This window comes from Fusarium proliferatum (assembly GCF_900067095.1).
Source record: "Fusarium proliferatum ET1 genome assembly, contig: FPRO_scaffold004, whole genome shotgun sequence".
Lineage (NCBI taxonomy): Eukaryota > Fungi > Ascomycota > Sordariomycetes > Hypocreales > Nectriaceae > Fusarium > Fusarium proliferatum.
In genome coordinates, this window is record NW_022194793.1 from 930,021 (window position 1) to 950,631 (window position 20,611).

At 49.8% G+C, this 20,611-nt stretch overlaps 7 protein-coding genes across 7 annotated transcripts; 4 read left to right on the forward strand and 3 right to left on the reverse strand.

Moving 5' to 3' along the window:
• Positions 1-437: 437 nt before the first annotated feature.
• FPRO_04490 (putative phosphomannomutase) lies at positions 438-1,362 on the forward strand (the record flags this gene model as incomplete). Its single annotated transcript, XM_031230006.1, has 3 exons — positions 438-542; positions 594-1,051; positions 1,110-1,362. 3 exons carry the CDS (start codon positions 438-440, stop codon positions 1,360-1,362), a joined length of 816 nt encoding a protein of 271 aa, XP_031080186.1.
• A 282-nt stretch (positions 1,363-1,644) lies between these two features.
• Positions 1,645-5,348, reverse strand: FPRO_04491 (uncharacterized protein; the record flags this gene model as incomplete). The annotated part of the gene is made up of 3 exons (XM_031230007.1): positions 1,645-2,126; positions 2,227-2,870; positions 2,920-5,348. The coding sequence occupies 3 exons, from the start codon at positions 5,346-5,348 to the stop codon at positions 1,645-1,647; spliced, it is 3,555 nt and encodes a 1,184-aa protein (XP_031080187.1).
• A 2,178-nt stretch (positions 5,349-7,526) lies between these two features.
• Positions 7,527-10,914, forward strand: FPRO_04492 (uncharacterized protein; the record flags this gene model as incomplete). Its single annotated transcript, XM_031230008.1, has 2 exons — positions 7,527-8,316; positions 8,366-10,914. The coding sequence occupies 2 exons, from the start codon at positions 7,527-7,529 to the stop codon at positions 10,912-10,914; spliced, it is 3,339 nt and encodes a 1,112-aa protein (XP_031080188.1).
• A 632-nt stretch (positions 10,915-11,546) lies between these two features.
• FPRO_04493 (uncharacterized protein) lies at positions 11,547-13,235 on the reverse strand (the record flags this gene model as incomplete). The annotated part of the gene is made up of 6 exons (XM_031230009.1): positions 11,547-12,073; positions 12,145-12,299; positions 12,347-12,392; positions 12,444-12,678; positions 12,729-13,115; positions 13,164-13,235. The coding sequence occupies 6 exons, from the start codon at positions 13,233-13,235 to the stop codon at positions 11,547-11,549; spliced, it is 1,422 nt and encodes a 473-aa protein (XP_031080189.1).
• Positions 13,236-15,588: 2,353 nt separating this feature from the next.
• Positions 15,589-16,624, reverse strand: FPRO_04494 (putative Rab geranylgeranyl transferase type II beta subunit; the record flags this gene model as incomplete). Its single annotated transcript, XM_031230010.1, has 2 exons — positions 15,589-16,205; positions 16,261-16,624. The coding sequence occupies 2 exons, from the start codon at positions 16,622-16,624 to the stop codon at positions 15,589-15,591; spliced, it is 981 nt and encodes a 326-aa protein (XP_031080190.1).
• Positions 16,625-17,360: 736 nt separating this feature from the next.
• Positions 17,361-18,275, forward strand: FPRO_04495 (uncharacterized protein; the record flags this gene model as incomplete). Its single annotated transcript, XM_031230011.1, has 1 exon — positions 17,361-18,275. One exon carries the CDS (start codon positions 17,361-17,363, stop codon positions 18,273-18,275), a length of 915 nt encoding a protein of 304 aa, XP_031080191.1.
• Positions 18,276-19,636: 1,361 nt separating this feature from the next.
• FPRO_04496 (uncharacterized protein) lies at positions 19,637-19,798 on the forward strand (the record flags this gene model as incomplete). Its single annotated transcript, XM_031230012.1, has 1 exon — positions 19,637-19,798. The coding sequence occupies one exon, from the start codon at positions 19,637-19,639 to the stop codon at positions 19,796-19,798; it is 162 nt and encodes a 53-aa protein (XP_031080192.1).
• Positions 19,799-20,611: the final 813 nt, after the last annotated feature.

Consider the following 20,611-nt stretch of genomic DNA (forward strand, 5'->3'; position numbering starts at 1 on the left):
GGTTACTCTAGAAGACTTTTGAGAAACCACAGCAATTCACCTCATTTTGTCTGCAGACTGTTGGTCCCATGTTGTTATTTCAGCGACTCTGCCAGGATCTACCTATATTACAAGCAAGCTTTTTGAATCACCAAGAGCAGCACCTTGGATCCAATATCTGTGGTACCTGAGGTGTAAGGTACCAAGGTAAGGTACTAAGGTAGTTCGTCGTCAAGTCTGCCCCGCATTGAAATTCATCGTACATGCTCTGTATAGGTGGTACCTAGTAGGCACTAATCTAGCTCCCCATCCCATCCCTGCCCCACCTTCTCCCATCCATTTGTTTAGGTAGGTAGTATCGAGTCCCCTCCTCAACACCAAGGAGCTCCCGTATCTCACCTTGTTCCTGTACCGTACAGTCTCGGTTCTCTCCTTTCCAAGCTACAACTGCACTCGCAATGGCTCTCGTATCCCCTCCCTCGTACACTCCTCTCCAGGAGCGTCCTCTCAAGGACACCATCTGCCTCTTCGACGTTGACGGCACACTCACACCCGCGCGCCTGGTACGCTCAAACACCCTGCTCTGAATCCCTTCCAATCGCTCACCCGTACAGGACGCCTCGCCTGAGATCCTCGACATCCTTCAGAAACTTCGCTCAAAGTGTGCTATCGGATATGTTGGTGGCTCGGACTTCGCCAAGCAACAGGAGCAGTTGGGCAAGCCCGCCGGACAGCCCGTCACCGCCCTCTTCGACTTCTGCTTCTCCGAGAACGGCTTGACTGCCTTCAAGCTCGGCGAACCCCTCGAGTCGAACTCCTTCATCAAGTTCATTGGCGAGGAGCAGTACAAGGAGCTTGCCAACTTCGTCCTCCACTACGTTGCTGATCTCGACATCCCCGTCAAGCGCGGCACCTTCATTGAATTCCGCAATGGAATGATCAACATTAGCCCCGTGGGTCGTAACGCCAGCACTCAGGAGCGAAACGACTTTGAGGCGTTTGACAAGGACGCAAAGGTCCGGGAGAAGTTTGTCGCTGTTCTCAAGGAGCGATTCGGCCACCTCGGCCTCACGTATGTTATGACCCCTAATCCGCCATGGCACGCTGATTTCTGACATTGTCACGAAAAGCTTCTCCATTGGTGGCCAGATCTCCTTCGATGTGTTCCCCACCGGGTGGGATAAGACTTACTGCCTCCAGCACCTTGAGAACGAGGCCAAGAAGCCTGACGGTATCGCCTACAAGACCATTCACTTCTTTGGCGACAAGACATTCGAGGGCGGCAACGACTACGAGATTTACACCGACTCTAGGACAACTGGCCACTCCGTCACCGGACCTGAGGACACCATGCGTATCCTCAAGGAACTCTTCGATCTCTAAATACATATTTGGGCGTTGGAATGAGATTCAAAAGCATATATACACAATAGAAACGAGACCAAGAAACATGCCATGTTTTCCATGAACATCCTGCCAAATGTGGTCGAAATTGACCCGTCTCGTAGCCGTATATAATGCTGCAAAGCTCGACAAACTGATAATCAACAAGGTATCTTTGATGTATACATGTCTTCGTAATATCGTAGAAACGCTATATGTGCAATATAAATGGCGAAATCCAATCAGTGCTCTTGCCTAGAAATCCAACTACCATCAACTGAATCATCGTCCATATTCCAAATGAGGGATGATGACAGGGCCATATTTAGTTGGTGCCGTGAACGCTCCATCACCCTGAACAACAAAGTCGACGGCCAGGCTCACCTTGGACAGGCCCTGTTGCGAGCCGTTCAGGCTGGGGTTAGGGCTGAACGGTGTCTGGGGCACTGCTGCCGCTGCGTCCTGGTCGTATGAAACAAAGGCGACGTAGTTTCGACGACCCATGAGCTTCTTGAGCTCTCTTGCGGCACCACTGGCATCAGAATGGAAGATCTCCATCATATCTTCTTTTGTGTCCGACACCTCGTGCGTTGACTTCTTGCCATTCTGAGGCACGTAAAGCGTCTTTTGGTTGTGCAGCATCTTGAGCACATAGTTGCTCTGAGGTGCCGCCACGATAGGGGATGAGATGATCTGGTACATGGTCTTGTGGTCACCCGGGTGCGTGGGGTCGTGAACCAACCCAGCTCCTGAGGCATTGACGTCTGCAGTAATGTTAGCCTGAAAATCTCAAGAACTGATTTGTGGTAGTCGACTTGCCTCCAGAGAGGAAGGTCATTCTAATTCCCTTCTGTTGCGAAATACCTTGCAGAGTTCGGATCAGGTAGGTTCTCTCTAGGTCCTTGGTGTCGTGAGTCCACATATCCTTGAGCACTTCTTGAATATCAAGCTCGCCAAACTGGTTCAAGACATTACCCATGAGACCAGTCTTTCCGACAGCCTTCTTCACCTGCGAGAAGCCTTGTGCAACCACATCTTTACCGCCGACTACGCCTGCAACGGAGCTCGTGACCTTACCCAGAATGTTGTAGGTTGTGTTGACTGCCTTTTTGCCCGCAGCCATTGTGTTGGCAAGGCTCTCCACGGTGTCAAGGCGTGGATACACAAGTGGTACCGAGATCATCCAGATACAATGCTGCACGCTTGGTGGAAGTGTAGCAACTTTGGGGAAGATCCCTTGGTATGTAGGGCCTGCCATTACTTGGGCTTGGGTACGCTCGGATCGGCAGTCAGGGCCAACAACCACCACAGCCGGTCCCAGGTACTTCACGAAATGCCAACCAGTTCCAGTGATGGTGAATATATCGTGATCGGTGCTGACGTTCCGTAGCATCTCGACAGTGGTATGGTGCTGAAACAACAGGTACATCTCTGTTGCAATTCGTCCAATGTTCTTGAACATGGGCGAAGATTGCATATAGTCTGGGTATGAGCCATATCCATCAAAACTATTCGGGTCAGTACATCTAACAGACTAAATGATAGCAGTGCACTTACATATCGTGGTCATCAATCTGCAGAACATGGGGGATTTGCGCAAACGCCTCACGAAGAAATGGTTGATCAAAGTGGCTGGTGTAGTAGTGGAAGTATGCGTGTGCGACATCCTCTTCATGCCGCGCTGTCCACTGGACGTTCTTCTTGTTGTCACGTCCACTCATGGCAAGCCACTGCTTGAGGAGAGGGACTTCTTTCCACAAACGATCACCGTAGATCTGGTCTCCTAGCCCTAACTGAACATGAAAGCCACCACAATCGACATTCTTCTGAAGGACGTCCTTCCACATGAATCCAACCCCGCCAAGCTTAGCTCGCTCGTTCTGTGAAGTGCCTGCAGCGAAATCGTTGCCAGAATGTGCAATAAAGCGCCAGCTAGTCTCTTGACGCCCAGCCACCACGAATTCATAGCGTGTGCAGCCAAGGTGGGAGGTAACTGCGTATGTCCAACGCTCAGTACCAGCCTCAGACATGGGCAGTTCTAAATCATATTTATAAAACTTCCATCTTTGGTGTGTGAAAATTGGGCGAGGCTCGGCTTGTCGTGGATTGGGTGCCAGGTCGTGGCTTAGGTGAATATGGATTGTGGGTGGTTGAGGAGCATCTGTCACAATCAGAATACTACCCAGCCAAAGGCCCTTCTCAATATCCATGTTGACATATCGTAGATAGGGGCCAAAGTAAACACCATTCGTAGGTTGGATTCTATACATATCAACCCCTGCGCTCGGCGGAGGACCGGTAAACCCGGCGGCTGTGGGTGTTGCTGAAGCCGCCACGCTCATGATACTCTCAGCATAACCAGGGGTATGCGGTGGGAACATCGGGGAGGCCATGGCCTGCTTGCCAAACATCGGCGATGCCAAAGGGTTTCCATAAGTCGAAGCGGTTGGTGAGAGAGGAGCTTGTTCATGAGATATGGGGTTTGGTCCCTTAGGAAACTCCCACTGTGTAGCCTGAGATGCCAGATGGATATAGTAGTATTGTCCGGAATTCTGATCCAAATGGGCGATCCATCCCTCAGGCAAGGGTGGAGGTGAGGCAGGGTTTTGGGGTTCAAAGGTCTGGGCAGGGGCAACGACTTGCTGCTGAGACGGTTGCCCATTCTGCTCAGGGTGCGGTTCATTCGCAAACGCAGGGTGAGGGTCGTTGGCAAACGCAGGATGGCCTGGGTGCTGAAGAGCAGGTGAAGCAAGTCCACCAGCAACAGTTGAAGCTGCAGCTACTGTGGCGGCCTTCGTTGGCGCTGTCGATGCAGTCACCTGCTGGTTGGGTTGAGCAGCGGCAGAACTTGAGCCGGCTTGCTGGGGCCGTTGCTTCTCGTTGGGATAGGACGAGTTTCCACCAGGGTTGAGGCTCGAGTACGCAGGAGGGGGCGAGTTAGTGTTCATACGTTGGAAGTCTTGCTCCAACACACTGACTTGCGCCTGGCCCTGCCCTTGCCCTTGCCCTTGTGGCTGTGGCTTTTGTTGTTGCTGCTGTTCGGGTTGTGGGGGAGGACTAAACGACTGATGTGATTGTGCCGGACTCGAAATAGCATTCATGCCCTGGTACACAGTCGGAGGACCGGATGGTGCTTGGTCTGGGGTCTCGGTCGGTGTCCATGGTCGTTGAGGAGGAGGCTGGTTTCCGTACTGCGCGAGTCTCTGGGAAGCGGCCGCACTGGGGGCGCCCAGGCTGTTAAGGGTAGCAGTTCCAGAGATACCAGCGGCGGCATAACGGGCCTCGATAGCATCAGCCGGCGCCTGTCCTGGCTCCACAATCGGGGTTTCGGGAGGGGGAGGCGAGCCACGGCTTGCCCGGGTCGTTGAAGTCGAGGCAGTTGAAGCAAAGCGATTTACCCCCTGGTCGTTCATCTTGAGTTGTTGGACAGCGGCAGGCTTGGCCGGCGCATTGCTTGATGAGCCAGACGCAGCACCAGGCGGCGGATAGTACGTCTTTTGATAGCTTGGATAATTGTTGTTCGAGGAGCCAGGGCGGTGGCTATCGGCCAGAGGACGCTGAAAAAGATCGGTGTCGGCGTCAGGACTTGTGGGAGAGCTGATGGGTTTTGGGGCAGCTCCTCTTCGCTCAGCGAGACCAGGTTTCTTTCCTGGTGGGCTAGTTTCTAGTCGAGGGCTGGTGTCGTTGTATGCGGAACCGAAGGGCTTCGCAGGAGTTGGTTTGCGAACGTCGTCGTCGTCCGGGAACGGCAAGGGAGCCGCAGAGCTGGAGGCGCCAGGAGGTAGAGGAAATGAGTGCTTAGAGGCGGGAGATGTGGACGAAGGAGGCGCAGGATATCGGAAAGCAGAGGATCTGCCATCTTTTGTGGGTTGGGGGCTCTGAGGTTTGAATATGCGCAAAGGTTCAACGGTAGGGCTGTCGCAGTCTTCAGGGGCAGGCTTGCTGAGAAACATCTCCTCATCCGGAACACCACGACTACGCTCCATCTTGATATGCGACGGCGCCTCTAATAGGCGACGGAAGATACGGAAGCGAAATGTGCGACAGTATGCGATATGGAAGTTCCCCAATGATGGCGGGGTAAGTGAGCGAGCAAGTGAACGTCCTGTTTGAGCTTGATGACGCAGATGACGAGGCGCAAAGGAGGCCGCGGTAGCTGGCCTGTTCTTGATCAACAAGAACAAACTTGAGAGGTCAACAAAACTCTTTGGTGATGTGCCGTGTAGGTTTATCTTGTTTGAGTTGTTGGTTGAGCGGGGTTCAACCGTTTGAGCTGTATCGGCTGAAAATGACGTGGGCTTGTGTGTACCTTAGGTACAGGTAAGGCACTACCTTAGTAGATTAGTACCTAGGTAGTCAGTGCTTTCCGTCTCCCGGGTGGTAGCGTTGGTTGTGCTTGTTTGTACCTGATTGGATCGAGGGGTCCCAGCAGAGTAGGTAGGTAGGTCGCAGAAACGGCCGCGTCAGGTACAAAACTCTGATGTTGGTTCCAGAAGAGTGAAAAAATGATAAACAAGATTCAGGGGAATTCTTTGTAAAGAACAAAAGCGCATGAAAGAAGAAAAAAATTAGAGAGAAAAGGGGGAAAGGCAATCAAGAGGGGAAGAGGGTCTCTTCTGCTCAAGCGCCGTGGCCTGCTGGATCATACAGATTATGAGGAGCTTCCAATAGCAATACAGCAGTTGGGAGGCACCTCGTTAAAACGAAGTGAGGTGGCGTGGCGTGGCCTTCAACCGTAGGGAACTAGAGGGAACCTACCTATAAGTACAGGGGTTTTCTAGTACCCAAACTGAGGTACCTACCTAAGGTTTGATTGAAACGTAGGCAGTTACTTCACAGAATAGGTTCTACATGTAGTGCCTATGAAGTCCTGGTAGGTAAGGAAAGCTTGTGTCTTGCTATTCACCATCGTGGATAAAGGTATCTACCTGTGTAACTATTACCTACTACCGAGGTATTCTCCCGAGCATAATTGATGTAACCGCCCGAGTTAACCTAACAAGACACACCTTTCTTGTCCAGCGGTAACAACTTCAGGGGCATGAAGTACGTCGATCCCACAAGATAAATATCGAGCTCAGATACTCCGTAATCTCAAACTCACAACCTATGTTTCAAAAACACCACGAAAGATAGCAGACTCTGATTGGTTCCGCCGAACAAGCTGTAAGCGCCCGAGAGCTCGAGCTAAAGCTTGGAAGCCATCAAAAGCGGGGCCTCGGGAAGAGCCTTGCAGGGTTTGGGGGCCAAAGAATAACGGGAGGGTGGAGTATTTGGGGTAAAATCATGGATCATGAGAGCTCTGTAGCTCATCATGGGTAGCGACATAGCCTCGATGTAAGCGCCCGTCCTTGAAGCCAAGAAATGCATGTGACCAACCGTGTTGAATTTCAGGCGGCACATTAAAGAATTATGTGATAACTACATTATGAGTTTTGTCGAGGTCCCTTACTTCTGTGATCATTAACACTCCTAGCGCAACACGGAGTAAATAGCTGGCGCGAAGGTAAGTCGAGTCATTGGAGCTCCAAACATGAACAACGATAGTCCATGACTTTTGTAAGGCACATGTCAATACTGAGTAGACCCTAACCAACTGGTGGCCTATGCTCCTATTGCCGGGGATTAGCTGATCATTGTCGAGTGGAGTGCAGGAATGCTGTAAAGGACTGATATGGATGCAAGTGATTACTCTCTAATAGCCTACCAGTGCATCCATGTCTATAGTGCTTCCTTCTCCTTGTAGACGTAGGTATTGTAAGGAGTTTACTGGGAAGTACTTAGCATGGATCTCGTGATTGAATTGCTACTGTAAGTTGTTGCCTTCTGAATCAGGATCAAATTCATAATGGGTGTTTTCTCTGCCTCATTAACATATTTTGGTCAAGCAAAGCTCAGATCAAAGTCAACACTAAGCACTTACTGAGGTTGGGAGTACAGGTAAGGTACCTAGGTAGGTATGAACGGGTCTGGAGTGCCAGTAAGAATTACCTACTAACCTAGAATGAAAGAAATGTGGGTAATTCAGCCACTCAACGCGTCTCAACTTCTGAGACGCGCTTTCTCCAACGTCACCACCTCGAAATTCACAGGGTACCTTAGATTGAACACCCCCTATACCTAATGGATGCCATTTACAACACCCACAAGTCCTAATCTCCAACATGGCTCCCACTCCGAAATCGAGCGAGAAGAAACAACGGTCACTGACTTCATTCTTCACACCAAAGACAGTCAATGGCTTAGCAGCAGTCTTTGAGAAGCAAAGCCGAGCACAAGCAGCCAAGTCCCAGTCCCAGTCGCAATCGCAATCAGAGCCACAGTCATCCAGTAGAGATGACGAGTCGCAATCGCGAAAACGAGCCCCAGATGATGCATTAAAGGAGAATGAGAAGCCTGGAAAGGCTCCGAAAAGAGCTAGAGTTGATGACACCCCTGCCAATGAAGACACAAGCACATTTTTCTCCAGATCGAAAGCTGGCGATCAAGAGACCACAGGGACACGGACAGAAAGATACCGATACGACGGCTCCAGTGCACCGACCACCCAAGACGGTAACAAGAACACGGAACCGATGCAGCATGAGGATGAAGATGCGGAAGAGAGGCGACAACACCAGGAGCTACATAAAAGATTCGTCAAGAAACTCGGTCATCCAGATGCACTCGCATGGCGTCGTAATCTCCAAGATGCTGCACTGGCGGGTGAAGATGAAGATGCCGACGCTGATGAGGAGGATGCTCCAGCCCCTGCAAAGACGAAGAAAAAGGGTTCCAAAACAGGCAAACTCACCCCTATGGAGATCCAGTTCCTTGACATCAAGAGAAAACACATGGACACAATCCTCATCATGGAAGTGGGCTATAAGTTTCGATTCCTTGGGGAGGACGCTCGCATAGCAGCCAAGGAGCTGAGTATAGTCTGCATTCCAGGCAAGATGCGTTATGATGAGCGTAAGTTATCATTCCTGTAGCTCTGGGCGCATCATTCTAACCTGTTCAGACCCATCAGAGGCCCATTTAGATCGCTTTGCCTCGGCGAGTATCCCGGTACACCGTCTTCCGGTACATGCAAAGCGCCTGGTAGCTGCCGGACACAAAGTCGGTGTCGTTCGTCAAATCGAGACTGCAGCATTGAAGAAGGCTGGAGACAACCGCAATACCCCATTCGTCCGTAAGCTCACCAATCTCTACACAAAAGGTACATATGTCGATGAGAATGGTGAGCTCGACCAGAGCGGTGGTTCAGGAGCCCCCTCGGGCGGCTATCTATTATGCATAACGGAATCCAAGGCCAAGGGATGGGGCACTGATGAGAAAGTCGATGTTGGCATCATTGCCGTACAGCCAGCGACCGGAGACATAATATACGACAACTTCGAGGACGGTTTCATGCGGAGCGAGATTGAAACACGGCTCTTGCACATCTCCCCTTGCGAGTTCTTGATTGTAGGGGAGTTAACCAAGGGTACCGATAAACTCGTGCAGCACTTATCAGGCACCAGCACGAATGTTTTTGGTGACCGGAGTCGAGTCGAACGCGTCCCCAAAAGTAAGACTATGGCGGCTGAGGCGTATTCCCACGTCACCCAATTCTACGCGGACAAGCTCAAAGAGAATGCCCAAGACGAAACTGCCGCCGCACTTCTCGAAAAAGTCTTGAAACTTCCCGAGTCTGTCACCATCTGCCTCTCGGCCATGATTAACCATCTCCAAGAATACGGTCTCGAGCACATCTTTGATCTCACAAAGTACTTCCAGAGCTTCAGCACACGCTCACATATGCTAATCAATGGTACGACCCTCGAAAGCCTTGAGGTGTACCGCAATTCTACAGATCACTCCGAAAAGGGCAGTCTGTTCTGGGCGCTCGATAAGACACTCACGCGCCCAGGGCATCGCCTACTCCGAAAATGGGTAGGACGTCCCCTACTCGATCAACAACTCCTCGAGGCTCGTCTCAACGCCGTAGAGGAGCTTCTCGAGAAGCAATCAACCATCCCTGTATCCCAGCTCGAGTCACTTTTGGCCAACACCAAAACCGATCTTGAACGCAGCCTTATCCGCATCTATTACGGCAAATGCACACGCCCAGAACTCCTCTCAGTGCTTCAGGCCCTCCAAAGGGTTGCGACCTATTACTCAACCGTCAAGAGTCCTTCTGACGCCCCCTTCTCTTCCTCTCTCCTAGGCGATTCTGTCTGTGCACTTCCACAAATTCTTGACACAGTTGCGTCCTATCTCGAGCGCATTAACCTTGTCGCTGCCCGGAATGATGACAAATATGGCTTTTTCCGTGATGAATTTCAGACGGAGGATATGCAAGATCATCAACTTGGTATCGCTCATGTTGAGCACGAGCTAGATGGCCACCGTGCTGTCGCCGCTGAGAAGATAAGGAAGAAGACTGTCGACTACGTCACTGTTGCTGGCATCGAATATCTTATTGAGGTGCCCAACACAGATATCAAAAACGTCCCTGCTTCTTGGGCCAAGATTTCTGGAACGAAGAAACTCTCACGCTTTCACACGCCCGAAGTACTTCGCCTCATTACGGAACGCGACCAACATCGCGAGGCTCTAGCTGCCGCCTGTGACAAGGCCTTCACAGATCTGCTCGCCTCCATTTCTGCAGACTACCAGCCTCTTCGCGATGCCGTATCTGCTCTGGCGACCCTCGATTGCATTCTTTCACTCTCTAAAGTTGCCGCTCAGCCAGGCTACTCTCGACCCTCCTTCCTCCCATCAACCGCCGACCCAACTATCTCTATTACCAACGGCCGTCACGCTATTGCTGAGCATACTCTTGACGGCAGCTACATACCCTTCTCTACCAGCCTCATGCATCCTTCACCTCTCGCTCACCTCATAACTGGCCCCAACATGGGTGGTAAGTCCTCTTTCGTCCGCGCTCTAGCCCTTATAGTTCTCCTTTCTCAAGTGGGCTCGTATGTCCCAGCCGATGCCTTGTCTCTCACCCTCTGCGATGCTATTCATACACGAACGGGGGCGCGCGACAATCTGTTCGCTGGTGAATCTACATTCATGGTCGAGGTCTCTGAAACAGCCCGTATCCTTCGAACGGCCGGCCCCCGAAGTCTGGTCATTCTCGACGAGCTAGGCCGCGGTACCAGTACTCACGATGGTGCCGCCATCGCTCAGGCTGTGCTGCAGCATGTCGTCACTGAAACCCGCTGCCTAACACTCTTCATCACGCACTATCAAAATCTGGCGCGGGTAGCTGAAGGTCTAGATGGTGTCAAGAACGTTCACATGAAATTCAAGGCAGAGAAGGGAGAGGATGGCGAGGAACAAGTCACGTTCTTGTACGAAGTTGGCGAAGGTGTTGCTCATCGATCTTATGGCCTGAACGTGGCGAGGCTCGCTCGTATTCCCAAGAAAGTCATCGATGTTGCTGCCCTGAAGTCGGGGCAAATGGAGCAAGAAATGAAGATTCGTCGCTTCAGGGGTGTTTGCCGTGCCTTGTCGGACGTAATACATGGAGGGCCGGATCATCTTGACCAGCTTGTATCGGGCATTGAACAATTGTAGATAAGATCACAACTTTACTACGTACTGTTTGGGGACTCCATAGAGGAAAGAAATATAAACCCAATGTCAGAATGACTAATTTCCCATAAGATGCTTACCGTGTCTTCTGCCTTGAAACCCCGTAACTCCAATGTCAAATGATACGTCCGTCTCCCTCGGACACCAAAGTCCCCCTAGTTATTCTTTTCTCATGACACCATTTTATATGCCTCCTCAAAGCCCCAGATTCCCCATACTGATCGTCTGAGCGCCGCTAAACATTGTCCCAAGTTAAGTTAAACTCCTAATTGTGTCCCCACCCGGTACCATTTTGTTGAAAGTTCAAAAAGAAAAATAGAATGTCAAAAACGCGAGTCGGTAAAAATAGGCGTAAGGAGTCGTATGGAATATGTACAGCATTTTCATGTCATCTGGGGCGGTTAGAGCTTTCTTTTAGTGAGGACGATGAAGACTGTCAGCCAAGTGCTTACCTCGGTGGCTGCAATGAGGGTTGAGAACAACGATCTATCATGGCTCGCCATGATCTGGAAGACTGGCGAACTCCACTGATGTATGTGGATCTTGTGGTTCTCGTTTGTGCCTGTAGGTCCACAAGGCACATGTCTTCCCTTCTTCGGTGCTCATCTTGTCAGTCACATTTGTGAGTCGTCCACTGCAAGGCTGTGGGAGAAGTCCAGGTCATTTTCTGTACCGTTCAGGTTCCAGGGTGCATGCATGCTTAGCTCTTGCTCCTCTCCAAGGCCACCGTTGTTCTCATTTGGCTCACAAATTTGTGCCTGCGGTGTTTTCATTCCTCCGTCGTTGTGTAACTGGTCTTGCTGTCGGTTGATAGAAGTAAATGGCAATGGGGAGAATGTTGCATTCGGTGTAGCTTGGCTGTAAGGATTCAAGAATGGCCTGTCATGAGAAAAAAGAGGATTGGTTCCAGGCACTCCCATGAAAGGACTGCTGTTTGTCCCTTGTGTTACATCTCCCGTGATTGATCCCGTGTAGTCTTCATGTTTCAGCTGGAATCCATAGTCTGCGGCCAATCGAAACTGATCTGGGCCAAGTCCTCGATACTGGTCAAAATTCGGAGGGACGAATGGAAGGCGTGACGAAGCATTGTAGATGGTAGCGTCTTTCAAAGCATACGAAGCTTCTACATGACTGAATGTGCCTGTTTGTGTGTAAGTCCAAATCCAGGATCCAGTTGTGAATAATGGCGGCTCGGGTGTTCCTCAAACTTACCCGGAGGGAATGATTCAGGTCGAAGCGTGTTAGATGTTTCTCGGCCTAGAAGTTGTCGTGGCGCTAGATCTCTTGGATGTGGCGTGGGAGAAACAAGATTTGAATGAAGAAAGTTGTCAATGCTTCGAGCCCCATGCTTCGTGCGAAGGTCGAATCTAGTTTCGGTGTCAGTTTTTCGTACAGAAGCGCCACAAAACCTCACCTTCTATCATTCCGAGTGGCAGGAAGTGGAGGTTCACTGATCGAAGCTTTCATTTCGTATTAGCGATTTTCCCCTTTTCATTTCGCACAATACCCACCTGGCCGGTCCTTTTCATCGCGGAAAACATCGTGGATATCTTGCGGTTTTCCTGGTGGGGGATATGTCTTGGGTTCTTTCTCGCGATTTTGTTTCCTTGTAGGGTTTGTCTTCTTTCCCGTGCCAGTTTTGGGGCCACGAGCAGTACTACGGCGTTGCTTGGGGGCGTTGGCCGAGATTTCAGCAAGAGGTGTGACCTTTTTGCGCTTCGTTTTTAGAGCTTTTCGTGGTGGTGTCTGACAACCTACGTTAGCATTCGGAAGGGACTTTCTCTCATGGTACATACTGATTCTTCCTGGCCAGGAGCAGGAGAGGAAGCATCATCATACACGTCCTTCGTCCTTTCAACCTCTAGTTCAGATGTCAAGATGACTTGGGTAGGTTCGATACGCTCCGAAGCCCTTTTCATTCTGTCGATCACGGACTTAGGCTTCTTTTGGTTCCGAGTCCGCCTCATCTCGTCGTCGGCGAGATCCATTTTCCCCATTCCTGGCCACACTTGGCCCTTCAGCGACATTGAGTCGGCTCCCAAAGAGAGTTCTTCTTGAACATCTTGGTCTTGTTCATGGTCAAAGAAGCCTGGGAAGATTGGGAAATCATCGAGAATTTCGTCTCCTTCGAGCTTGATCGCGGGGCTCATTAATGTCTCCTGTTTAACCTTCCGCTTGTTTTGCTTTCGACCATTAGAAAAGGAACAAACACCAGAAGAAGATATCACTACCTTGGCAGAGGCGAAATTGGTTCCTTGATTGCGCCGGCTACGAGCCTCTTCCTTCAACTGCTTTGCTCTCATTCTATCAACCAACAGTGCCTCGATGCCATTTTGGGAGTACTACTCCTCATAACGTTGAAGTTTAACCGCAGCGGTAATATCTTGGTGAGCCTTGAGCTTCGTTTGGGTTTCGTGATGAAGGTGTCCTTTCGAAGCGATATGAGTAAGAAGATGTGAGACGTCCGAAAAACGAGGAGTCTCGGGGCACACGGAACAAAAGAGCGGGATGTGTCGACTAATAGAGCTGGCTGTATTGTCTCCTGGTATCGCTGTAGTAGCCATGACCTAAGCCACAACGTTATTATCAGTAACCCCTTATTCAGTAACGACTCAGGGCGGATTTTTAACAAATTGACTGGGCTGTGGTACCAAGGGGCTATCGATGGCGTATAAAACGGCTTGCAGAGAGTTATTCTCCTTGTCTGAGAACGAATGGGAAAGGGCTGACAGACAGGCCAAGAGCAAGGGTAATAGTGAGTGCAATGAGTTGAGATGGAGATGAAATCAAGGTCTGGGTCGAAAAGAGCAGGTCTTGTGCAAGTGAATATAAGGCAAAGTATGTGATCGAGAAGAAGGGAAGACAAGTAGCTAATGAAAATACGAAGGGAAGTTGTTTACCAGCTGTGGCTTTGTGGACTTCCTACTTCGAGCCATGATTGCGGTTTATAGCAGTAGAAGCTGAACTTTCGAACTGATGATGCAGGATCGACTCCTTGTTGCTTCTCGTGGGTAACAGCCGGCCGATGGCAGAGTGGAAGGCAAGGAAGGCTCGGCTTGGAGACTTTCCCGAGCGCAGGTTACGAGGAAGTTGTGACGTCTTCGAACTTGGGAAGAGCTGTCTACCACGAGATCAGAAGTCACCTGCCCTGCTTGCCTCGAATGGCATACCTGGATAGCAACGGTTTTAGGCGGAGAACTCGCACGAAAGATGATTATCTCGATATGTGAAGGCCAGCAGTCTGCGGAAAGGGTGCAGAAGCTTCCCATACCTCTTGGACCTTAATCCTTATTGTGTCTAGATCAAAGCCCGCTTCCTGCTTGTTATTGCTTCAGACAAAGTCAAAATGACATGGCGCTTGAGAAAGAATCCGGTTTCTCTAGGTAGATAGCCTCAATACTGTAGCAGAAGCAATTAGCACGGTCGTTCCTGATTCCAGGGCCCAGGTCTTCTAAGGTTGTTTACAGTCAAGGAAAGCCACCATGCCTCTTATCTTCCCAGTCATTTTGTCATTCAAGCTGTACCTGGGTACGTAGGGTAGGTACCGAGGGAGAAGAGAAACATTTGAAACTCACCGTATCTTGGTAGGGATTGTCCTGCTGGCAGCAAGAGCTCCCAGAATAATGCTGTAGGGAATAAGTTTCCTCAAGCAGCAATACCAGATATGCGAAAATACCAGAACAGTCGGAGCCGAAAAGTAAGGATTGAAAGACTCCTCGGAGGTGTGCTCAACAGCAAGACTAGAAAAAGGTATCTACCAGATCTATCTTGGTAGGAAAGGAGATGAGCAGGCTAGTATAGGTACTAGGTGGTTGAAGACAATGGAATATCAAAGGCAGAGGAGATGCAGGTGATTCGGATGATTTTGATGCATCCCATGGAAGTCATAAGGTAACCTTAAGGTAAGGTACCTACCACTGTAGAGGACGAGAAGTCTGGGGAAGGAGATGAGGGGTGCTTGAAGAGGGGTTAGCCAGGTCTGACTTCCAAGGGGGAAGGAGCGTGTCGGCAGGTGCCCTTAAAGCCCTGCGAGCCTCAGGAAACATTCTGAGGCATGAAGAACAGGCACGGATTTCAGCTGAGTGGCGCAAGGAACAGGAGGCCAGTAACATTCTATGTCGGAGGAGACGGCCAAGCACTGCTCTTCATATGCTAGGTCCCAGTATTGAGAAATGCCAGGGAAGTATGTGATGACAAGAATGCGTGTATAATTGTGGCCAAGGAGCAAATGTTTACAGCACGAGGAGAGCCCGAGGGTAAGCTAGGCGATTGTGTCTTCGTTGGCAGGAAATTTTCTATTGACATTGAAAGATCCATGGATACTTAGGTGTTTTAATTAAGGGCAATGCACTATCGGTCTAACATGATCAGGTTCAAAGGGGTAGGTAAACCATCCATATCTATTCAGGTTCCGTGATATGAGGCACGTGTCTTGACAAGCTCAGAGTCGATGAATGTTTGAAGGACTTCACGGGACGAACACCACGGAGTCAAGCGATGTCCCTGAAAAAACCAACAGTTCCTCTTCCCTCAACCATATTCACATGCTATCACAGAGCAACGTCGTAAGCATGTGCTATGAATGGTCAGAGGGTGGTGGCTGGCACCATTGTGTTCGGATGTTGGGGAAAGACGGGCTCATAGACGGATAGACGATCAGCCGAGAAGTCTATTCGTTATCGTCTTGGGCATGCAATATACTGGATCGACTGCCTCAAGACCTGGATAGCCCAGAAGACTGAGACCACACAAACCGAACTGGGTATGCCAAACATCGACCATATTACCAGGTCGATCAGAGATGCCACCAGTTTCGGTATCTTGACACTTGAGAATGAAAGCGATAAGCGCATCGCGGTCGATCCAATGTGTGCGCTCGATCATGGCGAGACTACTCAATACCCACCAGCTGTAGCACACATCCTCGTCTTTTTCAGGTCGACCGTTAAGGCCACCACAGGGAACTTGTCTCTCGCTCAACCATCGGCCAAGCTTCTCTTTGTCCACGAGATCAAGCCGACCAACTATTGCAAGGGCGGCAACGCAAGTAAAGATCTGACCCGAATGCGACTCCGCACCAGGCCCTGTTCCATAGCCACCGTCAAAGTTGGCACAAGCGATAATGTGTGCAACGGCCTTGTCAACGTTGACAAGGGACATAAGACCGAGTAGGGACAGGGCATTGAATGCACCATACAAGAATCGGGTATCCTCCTCGCCCCATTCATCCCCGGCAAATGTACCGGTCTCTTGATTCTGCAGTCCCGCGACGACTGTTGGTGGTCAGTGAGTGCATAGGGGGCACTGTGGACCTTGCAAAATACCTACACTTGCCAACCTGGTTCTTGCCTTTGCCTTTTGTTTCCAGCTGGTCGAGAGCATCCGTCATGGCGAGAATCTGCACAGCACTTACTGTGGACAGCATGTGAGCGTCATGGCCAGGTGCTGCACCGAACCCGCCATTTTCATGCTGGCAGGAGAGGATGAAATCGATGACCTCCTGTCGAGGGAGAGCCTCTGGCCGACCCAGGAGGAAGAGTGCGTTTAATCCCCAATACAAGCCATTGAGTCGCAGATGCTCGGTAAGCCAGTAGTCGAGCTCATCCTTTCTTGTATCCAGGCTCTGGACATACTTCACATGAGCATCGACAGCGAGTTCTGGACCTTTTTGGTCTATCGAGTCTTGGGACATATTGTCAAAGGATGGAGTAAGTTGAGCGAAGTCGCTGAGGTTGACACGGAGAGAATTTTCTATGTAGGCTGTTACGTAAGCGTTGCCTGGCCAGTGGTCAAGGCAGGTGGTCGGTCAAGGCGAGAAACGTTACCTTAGTAGGTACCTACCCTTGACCATCTACCCTCCTACCTACTACTACCTACTTACCTTACCTAAGATACCTTACCTACTAGATAGGTACCTATGCTAGCATTACCTGTACTTGGTAGGCAGGTCTCTGTAGAGTAGTAGATAATAATTGATAAATATCTATATTGTTGCAATAATAATGTAGCCATGTTTAAAGAATTATTTGAAAATCGAGAACAATTAAATGTACCTGAAAGTCTGTAAAAGTGCACGACATCAACCCTTACGAGTTGTTTGACTTGCAATTTCATGGATGCGGTCCAAATGCATCAAAACGAACGGAGAAAATGAACGTAAATGGAATTATTTCATTCAGATGGAAGTCGACGATACGTACTAAATACTTGCTTATATCCAATATCTAATTTGTTATATGGTGGGATAATAGGTAATGCGACTTAGAAATACAATGTTGGCCCAGCCGGATTGTCTTTAATAATTCAAGAAGGCGTGAAAACTCCACAAAAGCATCCTATGGAACACATTCCCCTCCCATCATCCACTGCAAGTCGTCAGATAGACAACCTTGGTACCTAGAGAGGCGACCACCATATCCTCCCAAATAATGCACAAAGAATATTTCAACACCAACGATGGATGCAAAATCGCATTTCAGTCTTCCTTACCACTGAAGGAAGTTGCAGGAGTTGCACCTGAGAAATGTGTCCTGCTCATGCACGGCTTCAGTGGCTCTAGCGATTACTTCATCCGCAACTTTACGTCCCTGAGCAAATCACTCTGGGTTCTTGCCCCAGACATGCGAGGACACGGGGACTCCAGTCAAACTCGTGGTGGTTATCACGTTGCGCGCTTGGCGGCTGATCTTTCAGGTCTTGTTGCTCATATACGCAAGACGGCATCTGTCAGTATTGTGCCTGTTGGATGTTCGATTGGCGCCGCCGTGCTCTGGACTTACGTGGAGCTCTTTGGGTGCAACGATTTTGCGGGATTTGTATTTGTTGATCAGGCACCTCTGCAAGATCGTTCAGCGTTCGATGGGTGGGACGAGACCAAGGCACATACTGGATGTTATGACGAGAAGACCATGCTTGCCGCACAATACAACTGGATCAATAACCCTGAGAAGGCGCATATCGACCTAGCGATAGGCTGCTTAGGATATCGATATGCCCCAAAGGAGGAAGACGGGATTTCGGCTGAGCAACAAGCCAAGGATGAAGCCTTCTTTACAAACATCAGTGCAAAATGCGACCAAACATGGCTAGCACGACTACTGGCAGATCATACTCGCTTCGACCACCGAGAAGCCATCGAAACAATCACGGTTCCGGTGTTGGTTATGGCCGGTCGACGATCAAGCTGCTTTCCACTCGAAGGAATGCTCGAGAGCGTGAGACGTGTAGAGAAGTCAAGACCAGGACTAGCAAGGTCATCGGTGTTTGACTCTGGACATTGGCTATTTTACGAGGAACCAGAGAGATTCAATAAGGAGATCACAGAATTTATTGACTCATGCTAGATGTCGTCGATTGGGCCAACAGCAGCTGTTAGGTTGGAGTCCAGAATTGGAATGAAGACATAGGTAGTAGCTACGACCTAGAAGAAAATAGAAAAGTGCAATCTGCTAGCTGATCAAGTGCAGGATATTGTAATGATGAAATAATTGGCAAACAGCACAAAATGACCGTGAAACATGCATCACTTGGTTCGGTTACCCAATCATTGAATCTTGTGGTCAGCGTACACACCAAGCTTGCCACCATGTGGTTCGGCCTGACCATCACTATGTTCTGCCCAAGATCGCACGTTTCGAGGCAGCAACATGGCTTGAGATTTGGACTAACCAAAGATTGGGAGAAAGTATGGGAAGATATCACTTGCTTATACGATACAATGCAAGAATGTTGGTTTAACCAGGGCATCATTGTAAGGCTGAGATGATGAACAATGATCATTGCAACACATGAGACGAAGTTGATCGTCTGCACTACGTTTCATGTAGGTTGACACTCTTGGCAATGGATAGCTATGTACAGGAGCAGCCAGGGCCTACTTGACAGGGTAGCAGGGACATCATAACATGGGTTGTCTGCCAAACCAAGCAAGATGGGCAATCCACATTTGGCAACGGTCGGCGGCTGAAGCTGACGACGTCAAATTTTCCAAGTGGGTAGTGGGTGTTTGTCTTTGAATTGATATAAGAGAACATACGACGCTGGAAATATGCAATTTCACTAAACTCATGAGTGGGATCCATGAGGCCTCATCTCGTCAACTCTATAACTCGATCCATCTGCACTTTCGACAGGTAAGCGGCTGGCATGTGCCGCACCCCATGTAGTACGAATCATATCGACTTTCAAGGCAGAGGTGTCAAAATGAGGTGGCGCTATCTCGTGAAGGGTGTTGCGCCTTCGAAAACAGCATCCCGTCCGTTCCCCCCATATCGATAATGCATCATCCAAAGAAACGGGAGTCGACTGGAAATTGACTTTGGGAACAGAGACGGCAGAACCCAAGCCTTGTACTTGGAAAAAGCCCGAGCCCTCCACTCTGTACCAAGGCTAAGAACGCCACTGCTGCCGGTCATCCAGGAACCGCCTATGATCCCGGAATGATGGAGCCAGTGGCCAGGTTATGATTCCAGAGAAATTCCAAGAGAGGCAGTTGACTTCGATGGAGCGATGTTGGCGTCAAGGGCCTCTAGTTTATCGCCAAGTTTGTTGTTGCAAGTGACACAATAGGTGCTGCCGGTGAACCGCAGTAGTGAATATAAATGAAAAAGCGGCCTTTGAAGTAGCTAAATCGCCCCCAGAGACTCGGCTTATCTGTTGCCAGAAAATGCAATACGTATTACAGCCATCTAGGTAGTTTCATATCATGGTTGCAGCCCTGAACAGAGCTCTTTCGTTCCTGGTTGCTCCATGGCTTTTGGGCGCATCTAGACTTCCGATGCCTGACGCCTTGGCTGCCAGGCACCTCGGTTACTATGGGACTTTTGCTGTGTTTCTCTGCCTCAGAGTGGCTAGCTCACGACTCTGAGATCAGGACTAGCTAGAACCCTCATGATGGGACGAAAATACAAGATGTGAACGAAGAATCAACCCCTGGGTCGAGGACGTTTCCAACAGATATAGCGGGGTAGAATGGCCTCAGTGTTGGATCCAGTGAATTGATAGACGTGGATGCGATGTAAGTTCCAGCCTACCTTAGTACCGAGCTAGCCTATCTTCGTAGGTGGTTGGCGTCCATATTCTCTATGGAAACGGGCTGTTTTAGGTTGCCAAATTTCCAGTACCTGTCGGTATCGGGCATCGGTTACAGAGTCTAAATTTTTGTAGGTCGTTTCAGTTTCGCACGTATCCATTACATGCAGCACACTTACACACTTGACGCGCAACGCTCGATTTGCGGTACTGTGCTGTATCTGCGAGACGTAATATTTTGCAGATGTTCCTAATAGTATTCATATACCGTTTGGTGAGAACGAATACCTATTATCCGCAAGCTGGAACCCGAAACCACCTTATCCGAGCAAGGTTAAGTTGGTACTAACCCAGTACCTGAGACTGTCTGTACATGGGTTCCTGATGGCTGAGGGTGCCTGTGCCTGTCTGTGCCTGGGCCTTAGTACCTAGGTAGATAGTAGGTAGGTAGGTAGGCACGAAGGTAGCATACAGATGCCTCTTATTGTGGTTGGATTGGATTGGATGTCACCCCCATTTACTCACAGAAGCCCCTCGTGATTGAACCCCTGGCAAAAAGCAAAGCAAGTGCCACAATATAAGCCGACCCTACCTTAGCTACCTTAGTGAGCAGGAAAGCTTCTAACAGTAAATCAGGGTGCCAAAAAAG